The sequence below is a fragment of the Octopus bimaculoides genome, chromosome 1, assembly GCF_001194135.2.
Source record: "Octopus bimaculoides isolate UCB-OBI-ISO-001 chromosome 1, ASM119413v2, whole genome shotgun sequence".
NCBI classification, from domain to species: Eukaryota; Metazoa; Mollusca; class Cephalopoda; order Octopoda; family Octopodidae; genus Octopus; species Octopus bimaculoides.
The window spans coordinates 129381282-129391281 of record NC_068981.1 but is presented as its reverse complement, the minus strand read 5'-3'; the positions used below and the strand labels follow the sequence as shown (position 1 = coordinate 129391281).

The 10000-nt window shown below is 34.3% G+C and overlaps 1 protein-coding gene across 1 annotated transcript in view; it reads left to right on the top strand.

Moving 5' to 3' along the window:
- LOC106878053 (transmembrane protein 131) overlaps positions 1-10000 on the top strand; it is a 63486-nt gene that overhangs the window by 45858 nt on the left and 7628 nt on the right. The window contains exons 24-34 of the mRNA XM_052970436.1: positions 580-664; positions 832-998; positions 1520-1659; positions 2166-2361; positions 2448-3376; positions 4188-4351; positions 4832-5046; positions 5786-5928; positions 6145-6231; positions 6346-6702; positions 7707-7779. Of these exons, the coding sequence (XP_052826396.1) occupies positions 580-664; positions 832-998; positions 1520-1659; positions 2166-2361; positions 2448-3376; positions 4188-4351; positions 4832-5046; positions 5786-5928; positions 6145-6231; positions 6346-6702; positions 7707-7779 (2556 nt within the window). The remainder of the gene's footprint in view (positions 1-579; positions 665-831; positions 999-1519; positions 1660-2165; positions 2362-2447; positions 3377-4187; positions 4352-4831; positions 5047-5785; positions 5929-6144; positions 6232-6345; positions 6703-7706; positions 7780-10000) is intronic.

Genomic DNA, 10000 nt, shown 5'->3' with positions numbered 1-10000 from the left:
CAAGTTTTGTTATTGAAACAGAGCAAGTTTTCTGTTCCCTTAGTTCTGCAACTAAGATATCATGTGTAAATTATTAGTGCATATGTTAATTGTGGAACTGATAGGTTTAATCTGAAAGTGAGCTATGGGTATATAGAGTGTTATCTTCAGCATATCAAGCAATCAGGAATCACATTCTTACTATTGATAATTGAGGTTAAAAAATTTTTTTTATCTACATCAAACTGCTGTTCCAAAATTCACTAAGTGCAACTAAGAAAACTAGAAATTATCAGTTTCTTATCTACAGTGTCACAGTTGGTTTGGTAATATGTTAACAGCTAATCTAAATAGGAACCAGTTAGCTATACACTATGTTGATAGTAACAGATAATCAGTGAGTCTTGATGCAGTAATGATGGTTGTTATGAATGAATTAATTAAAACTGGATAAGAAAAAGGGATAGGTCACTGTTGGCATGCTACTAATGTTGTTGAGCCTTCAGATCAGCCTTGATAGTCCTGGTGCTGGTTTTGTTCTCTTGTAAATAGACAAAAAGTAACCATTCCATATTAAGATGAATTGTTTTCTTTTAACAGACTTGCATCCGATCTCTCAGATTACATAGAAACAGATGATAGAGATATTTTCATCTTGCCAGATCTTGAACACTCCTATTCTACAGTTTGTATTTTAATCTATTTTTCTCTGAAAAATATTAAGCTGAAAGTTAAATTTTCTGCATTATTAAGTTCTGTTTACTAACTGAAAATTATATTAATTGAAACGTTGTGTTTTTGCTATATCTGTGTTTGAAACTTTTTGTAACATGTTAACCCTTTAAATTGCAGCCAAATTCCCAGCTCCACCGATACCGCAAACACATAGAAAACACTTTAGGTATCAAACCTCACAAAGAAACAATCACAGCCCTCCTCAGCCCAGGAACAAAGTTAAAATTCCAAGTAGGATTTCGTCCTAAAGATGATCTATCTAGAACTTCTCTAATCATTATAAGGTTTGTTAGAGTATTTTCCTACAACTAACTCTTGATACTGAGAAAAATATATTTTCATTTTGATATAGTTACAAATTATAGTTTTATAGGTGTAGACAGTAAACATAATTAGATAGGTGCTTTATTGTGTGCTTTGTATAAATTTCAGTTTTGGTATATTTCAGTTTTGAGTTAAATCCTATACCAGAGGCAAGATAAATGAAATAGTTAGCTTTTAATGACATTTTCATTCAACATATATACTTCCCTTTATGTCAATGTCTTTGTGCCCAATCAAATTAAATGTTCATGTTCGGCTGAAGTGTCTTGTATAAATTTTAGGCTCATTGTAACAATTGATAATAAGTGTCAATGTAGTATAAATTTCTTAGCAATTTGTTTATACTTTGGCAAGGTAGAGATGCTTTGCTTCATTGAGGAGTTTTTTTTTTTTTTCATTTCTCCTATCTTCTTAATGAAAAATATTAGTCTTCAATTATTATTGCCATTCTCAGCAACATCTTGGATCTTGTTTGTTTCAGAAACAACTTAACAATAATAGACAGTCTTGTGGTACAGGGTCAGGGTGGTCAGGGAGAAATGAGATTCAGTAACAGAAAGGCTGGCTCTCGAACACCACTACTCTTTGAGATGACAGAGAAACATTTAAAGAACTGTGATAGTAAGTATTATGTCTCCACCTTCTAATACCATGCTTCTGTTAACTCAGCTACTGCTTACTGCTCTCCAGCATTGATTTTCTGTTTACCTCATGGAATTACTGTTGAAAGCTATCTATTCAAAGGAGTGATATCTGCATTAAGATTGCCCTGTAGTTTGTCGCTCCATCACAATAGACATAATCCAGCCATAAAGAAAGTCTTTTCAAACAATCTTCCCCTTAACCTATGCAAACGTTGAAAGATTGTTAAACAAATGGTATTCTTTTTGGACTGGTGAATTACAGTTGCTGGTGAAGATCTAATACTAGGTTGGTCATGATGTAATATATTACCCTGTTAAATGGGGTACTATTATTTCATGGTAGATGAGTTAGCTGTAAGAAGAGTTCACTCACACAATTCATCATAATCTATTTGCTTAACATGTTTTACTTGATGTGAAACTTTGAAATAAATTTTAAAAAACTAATTTTTTTCCTTTTTTTTTTTTTTTTTTTTTCCATAGAAAAAAAGCAGGGTAAAAACTCATTGCCTCATTTTACTGTGAAAAGAATGTTTACAATGCGAAACACAGGAGAATTACCATTTTATGTACATGGATTCAGCATAAATTCTTCACCTTGTGAAGGATATGGTTTCAAAGTGTTAGACTGTGCTGGCTTTGAGCTGCTCCCTAATGGTAGTCAGAAAATAGATATTGCGTAAGTATTTAATCAGTGAAGTTGCATCATTTTATATAATCTATTATCAATTTCCTAACTAAATTTGTTATTTTTTTCTATTTCAGTTTCACTCCTGACTTCACCATGTCTCGTATTCGTCGTGTTCTTACAATCTCTACAAGTTTAGGGCCACCAGTGAACTTTACTTTGCAGGCTACTGTACCTCCCTATATGCTAGCCAGATGCGCTGCTGCCCTACCTCGCCCAAGTTGGGAAATGGGTCTCTACTATGCCTTTATTTGTATAATTGTTGTGCTCACTCTGTGTGTATTTATTACAGCCTATCTTGAAGCAAAGCGCATTTGTGTGGCAGACTCTTACAGACGAAAACTCAAAGTGTTAAATGGTACACAGCCATATGAGAAGGGTAAAGCATTTGATCTGAAAAATATCTCTGGGCTTTCATCTGTTTCTAAAACGCTACCACAAAACTCTTCTGTAGTTACAGAGGGTCGTGCTTCACGCTTGCTTCCTGAGAGTTCAACAAATCACACAGACCACACAAATAACAAGAGGGACAAACAGTGGACATTTAAAGCAAATTATTTATTTAAAAAGCTTCCTACCATATTTTCAATATTTGGTTACAAGAGAAAGCCAAATATTTTAAAAGTGAATTCTCATGAAAAAGATACTAAAGATTTATCAAACAATTTAAAAGCTGCCATATATGATGTGAAAAACTGTTCAGCAAATTCTTCTGAAGACTTCAATGAACGTAGTAACAGTGGCCAGAACAATGTAGTTAGAAAAAAGACACGCCCAGGTAAACGGTGCAACAATGATCTCAACTCAACAGAATTCAGTGATAAAAAAAATGTTTCTAACACTGACACAAACCAATCTAGAAAATCAAATTATGATACAAAAGACTTCAACTCTTCTTCATTTGAAACAAAGCTAAACAGTAATGGGAGAATATCTAGTGAAGAGCGACGTGGGAACACTTGCTCTGTAATTGAAGAAGACAAACCAACACCTGTCAAAGCAGAAGGTAAAGAAGTCTTATTCTTTTTAGTACTAAAATGTTTGTTTTTTTTAAACTTGCTTTGTTATTTATGCTTCTGACTACACTCCACCAAGTATAGCTTGCATTCTTTGTGATTGTCTGTAAAGCATTACAAATAATACTCTCATCCCAATGTCTTAAGATTTCATTGTTTTTGACTGAATTTCTCCAAAGTTTCATTACAAACTTCTTTTGCAATGAGTTTGTAATCTAAAACAGGTTAGCTGATGATTGTTCTTAAATCCTTTCAAGTTAAGAGTTAGATTTCTATGAAAATTAATTACAGTCATCATCTTCATTTATGTTTGCATATCATACAGGCATGGATTGGACAGGTTGTTTATATAATTCTTATTCAGTTACTGTCCTCCGAACATTGCCAAATGTTTTGGTGTTTAGCTTCCTGACACTGGAAATACTATGTATTTTCAATCGTAGAAACTCTGCCAAATTAGATTGGAGCCTGGTGTTGCCATCCGGTTTCACCAGTCCTCAGTCAAATCGTCCAACCCATGCTAGCATGGAAAGCGGACGTTAAACGATGATGATGATGATGATGATGTATTAGAACTGAATGATGGAGTAGAGTGAAAATGCAAATAAGTCAACTTCAGCTGTTTTGTGAGAAAACTTAGATTGAGCGTTGTTGCTTTCTGTTTGAATTACCGGTTAACTTATCTCTTGGGTTGATAAAGCTGTCAGTAATAAACTGGACTTGATTTAATCAACAACATCACCTTCTTATATGCACTTACCTTTTTCTTATTCAAATATTTCATGTCCTGTTTTACTGCAGTCCAAACAAGTAAAAATGGAAAGAACAGAAAGAAGAAAAATAAACAAGAAAACAAAGAACAGAATACGAAGTCCCAATTTACCACAATGAAAGATGTAACAGATGAGAAAGATGAAACATCATCTACAACAACAGAATCTTCCACGGGTGATTTTGAAGAAAAGGTTTTGTACACTTTTTTTTCTTCTCGCTTTAGAGTCTCCCGTCCAATTTTATTATGCTAAGCTACTACATTATCTCCTGGATATTAAACACCTAATAAAATTGTTAACTATATATCTGTTATGTAACTTATGCAAATGTCTTGGATTTACAGCATGATCCAACATAAGTTGAGTTATGCTATAAAAAAATGGATGAATGCTCTACTGTTAGCAGGTTGTTTTTAAAATTTAAGGCGGTGAGCTGGCAGAATCATTAACACATTGGACAAAATGCTTACTGGCATTTCATCCAGCTTTATATTCTGAATTCAAATGCTACCAAGGCCAACTCTGCCTTTTATCCTTTCGGGGTTGATAAAATAAATACCAGTTGAGCAATGGAGTTAATGTAATCAACTAGCCTACCTTCCCTAAAATTTCAATCCTTGTGCCTACTACTAAAGATTATTTTAAAAATTAATATTGTTTATTCCTTTCTAGAATTGTTCCAGGGAAGCAAGTAATAATTCCAACAATTTTTCGGAGGTATCAAAATCCAAGTCCAAGAAATCCAAACCAGTTGAGAAACATTCTCCAATTATTGAAGACATTGTCTATGCTGATGATGATTTTGAGTTGACTACACGATCAAAAGCTCACAAGAAAATAAAAGTGAACCCCAAAGATACTTATGGTGGAAATATCTGGAAACCTAAGTAAGAATTTTTTTTTTGCTGCTTTTGCAGCTTCCCATAACTCTGTCATCATCCAATTTCATTATGAATTTGAATTGGGGACTTGAGTCAAAGTGAATCTTTCATTAGTTGATTACCACCATGGACGCCACCCCTATGGTTGCATTACAGTTACTCCCTTGACAGTTTGTGATCCTGATCATTGATTTTCTAGGATTCCTCTGCTCAGCTTCAACGTAAGAAGCACCATTGGCTCAGTTGAGCTCTTCACAGTCCACAATGTTGCAGTCCCCTGACTTAACTGTATCCTGGCAGGATGGCTGAACAGATGTTATCCCTTGCCTATGGAGGGCACATATATCCAAAATTTTAACTGATTTTGAGTACAAGAAATGCTGTAAAATTTTTTGAGAGTTTGTGCATATATTTAAATCTACAGGACAAAGCAGCATGATTGTTACTGAACAAGATAAAGTTTGTTGGGTTAATATTGTCTTAGAGAAGGGTGTCAAAATAGTTTGGTCAGTAAAAATGAGTTGATTAGAGCTTCATTTAAATCGTCACGTTGGACACATGATAAGATCAGGAATCTTTTTAAAAGGTAAAAATCCATTGTCTCTTAAGGTGTCCAAAGAAGTAATGTAGTGAAGAATATGGGTTTTGTTAGGCAAACCTCTTTTCTTAGACTATTTGGGGATTTTAAGTAAACATTGTAGATGCATAACTCCCTATCTAATATATTGACTACTTTTTATTTCAGTACACTGGCTCTACCTTATAATCTGGAACCTAAGAAATCTCCTGAGAGAAAGGAATACACTGTGGAAGTGGTCAACAAAACTAAAAAGGCGCCTAGACAAAATAAAGGAAAAGCCAGGCTTGGGTACACCACAAGCTCTGAAGGTATGCACCATTCCAAACCTTTTTACTATAATACCAACAACCACTATTTGCCAGCATTACAAGCAATAAGTCTACCCAACCTTCGCTAATTTTATATCTTTGTAAACTGTTACTTGCCTTATTCTCTATTACCCCTTTTATTTTCTTAATTTTTTGCTCCTCGTGTTTTAATTTTTATATTTTCCTAATTCATCTTCTCAATCTTTCCTTTTCCAGATGATAATGCTTCTAGCCGATCTGAGAATGATTATATGCGGAAATGTAAAGATCCATGGGACACACCAGCTCGTGTGGCACCCATTGGTAAGAATGCTCTTCGAAGCTGTTCCTTTTTGCTGTCAATTTGTAATCCCATGTTTCTCCTGAAATATTAATTTTCCCTTCTCATCACTGACTGCATTGTTTTATTTCTTCTAGGAGACCTCAGTGATTTAGCAAGTCAAACAGAAAATTTTGCCCTTCAACACAACCGTTCCTATACATCGTCTCCAATTCAGACTGCATTGAGCACACCTACTTTTTATCCCAACACCACAGAGATCTCATCATCTCCATTACCAAGCTCTCCTGCCAGCAGTTCTGTTAGTAGCCGGTCAAGCAGTTACAGCAGTGTGGTCAGCAACAACAACAACATTGACAATACTAACAACACTCACATGCTTATCGGACCGTCAGCTTCTGTACAGAAGTCTAACAAGTCTTGCAGCTCTCCTGCTAGTCCAGTTGAAAATAAATGGAATGAATTCAACCTTTTTGCAGACCATGGACTATCAGGTATTACTCGTTTATTCTCAGTACAGCCCCAACTGAACAAACTAATGTAACCATCCTGGGTTTTTTTTTATTTTAAATGGCTGAGTGTGAAATTTAGGACTGTGTGGCTGCTGTATCTCATAGATTGAACAAAAATGTAGAGAATCTTTTATTGACACAACAGATATTACTTTACTGAAAATATGTGTGCACTGCAAGTCTTCAAGGATCTTTCTTAAAACGGGGGCCACATTTTTCATTAACGAAACACTTTGAAACTTGGAACACTGGTAGAATGTGTCATATAAAACATCTTTTTCTCTTAGTCTTCTTAAAAAAAAAAAGAAATCCTTAAGTTATTCCATGTTAAAGTTGTCGTATTTCTGTAATTTCAACCAATCACTGACGTCCATTCAGCCGATATACATTAAGTGCCGACTACATAAACAAACGATTCTGAAACAATTCTATCGGTGATAGGGTTAGGGTTAAAGTAAAACAGCAAATTTAAAAAGAAAAAAGCAAATAAAATGAAGAAGAAAAAAAAGAAAATGAAAAAAGCAAATAAAACGAAGCTATGGCTTAATCAGCCAAAGGAGTAAATGTAAACAACTGAATACTTGTCAGTGATTGGTTGAAATTATCGAAATAAGACAATTTTTTACATGAAATAAATTTGAATACAAAAATATTTTTCTGTTCTATAACACAAAATAGATAAGTATACGAAGTTTGAAAGTCTTTCGGTACCAAAAACACTACGTAAAACATTAATGAAAAATGTGGCCCCCGTTTTAAAAAAGATCCGTCTTCAAAAATATTGTATCATTTGAAACAGAATAAATTACACACACACACACACTTTTTTATAATTCACAAAACTTTGCAACAGAGCAGCAAAAATAAGTCTTTTTTTTTTTTTACTTTATTTGAAAAATTAAATGCATTAGTTTAAAGAAATTACTTTTAAATGTATTCTGGAATATTTCTCTCTTGCCCTTTCTAACATCGTAAATATTTTCCAGGTGCTTTTACCACTCGATGCAGCCAACCCTCCAACTATACCAATACTCCTGCAAGCCCATCTGTCTACAACAAGTAAGTTGTCTTATTTCAGATATCATCACAGCAGAAGCTGTGCCTGTTTTCCTACTTCATTTTTTTTCTCTAATCACCTCTCTAAGAAGGCCTTCATTCTCAACTCAGTTATTTTACTCCTTGACAGTTATTAATCCTTTGCCAGATGTGCTTAAAAGTATTAGTCACACATCATAAAGGAATTCTTTGGCCTTAATCCATGAACTGTATGAAAAATAAACCCATCACAAATTTTTGTACTCACTGCAGATATGGCTGTGTGGTTAAGAAATTTGCTTCCCAACCACATGCTTTCAGGTTCAGTCCTACAGTGTGGGATTGTGGGCATGTCCTATGCTATAGCTCCAGGCTCCCCAAAACCTTAAGAGAATTTGGTAAATGGGAACTGAAATAAGCCCACCATGAAGGAATATTGCCTTATACAGGTATGGGTTAACAACAGAAAGGGCATCTAGCTGTAGAAAATCTGGCTAGGTAAACTTTGTCCAACCCATGCAAACATGGACAAGTGGACATTAATTGATGATGATGATGACCCACCATCAAGTTTGCCTTTTGCTTATTTTAATGTTATGTGAAGCTTTATTTTCTCCTGTGTGTGAAATAGAGCACAGCTAAGTGCTTCATAGAACAGAGATGATCAACAATTAGCAGCAAAAGTTGGCTGTGCTATGATATCAGGCTACATTGATATTTGTATGGAATTGAAAGTCTTCTTTACACAAAATATACTACTTAATGGTTCATGCAGTGTCAACAATATTACTTTTGCCAAGAAGCACTACAACCTCATTTAATTTTCAGATTTTTTTGAATTACAAATTGAATCAATTGTTACAAAACAGCCAATATTAATATCTCCCATCTGCAACACTGTCAGTGAAACAATACAAAGAGAGTTTCAGTAGTTACTGCTCCATTGTATATACTATTACTTCATAACTTTCGTATTCCAATCTTGAAGAAATCTCTTGTTGCTCACTACTACCCACCCAAAATTTTACTCTACAATTATTTAACCCTCTGGCATTCAGATTTACTGTCAAATGTAATGCTTATTGATTCACATTGTTTTCAATTAATCTTGCATTATCTTTTAGCTTTGAGATTTTGATGATGTGATTGTTTATATTTAGAACAATATTGAAAAGTAGGTGTGAGAGGCTGGATCTGGCCAGTTTAAACAGAAAACCAGTAGAATGTTTGGGCCAGTTTAAATGCTAAAGGGTTAAACTAAACACTGACTAATCATACTAGGATCAGATTCTCTGAATTAAGTAAAATAGTAATGCACTTTACTGCAGATCTTTCCAACCCACTTAGCATGGAAGAACAAATGTTATAAAATACTCAATCTGACCTAGGTTGAAATAAAATTGTACCTTTTTAGATGAATATTTATCAATTAGTATAATAACCAACACTGACAGTATGCTGTTCCCCAAGTAAGGCACTGAACATTTACTACTCTTACTTACTGCTAAGAGGGATAAAAAAATAGAATTTACTGGAAGATACAGAAATAATTTATTCTCAAACACATCATAATGCTAATACAATAGCATGAACAGGATAAACTATCCATATATTGCAGAAAAAGTCATTACCAGCCAGCCATGAGACTCGAACTCACATCCCTGTGATTATGCATCAAGTGCTTTATCTTTAAGCTAAACTGCCCAGCAACAAATTGTTCTGCAATTTTAGGATTTATAAATCTAGCTTTATAAGAAGCTAACGTTAAATTCAACTTATGAAAGAAAACAGTTTGCTTTAGAAGCGTTGAGATGTATTGAAAGATACAGAAATAATTTATTCTCAAAAGCATGACTGTGCTAATACAATAGCATGAACAGGATAACCTATCTATATATTGCAGAAAAATTTGTTACTGGCCGGCCATGAGACTTGATTTCACATCCCTATACATTATTACATTTGACAGATATTTGTCCTCATCATGTTTGTTGTTAACACAATGTTTCGGCTGATACACTCTCCAGCCTTCAAGTGTCTTGGGGAAATTTCAAACCCGAGTTCTCATTCCTAAGGTATTTTTCGTTGTTATTATTATTCAGGTCACTGCTTAGAATCGAGCTCGGTCCTGAATAATATTAATAATAACTTCAAAAAATACCTTAGGAACGAGAACCCAGGTTCAAAATTTCCCCAAGACACCTGATGGTATATCAGCTGAAACGTGTTAACAACAAACAAGATA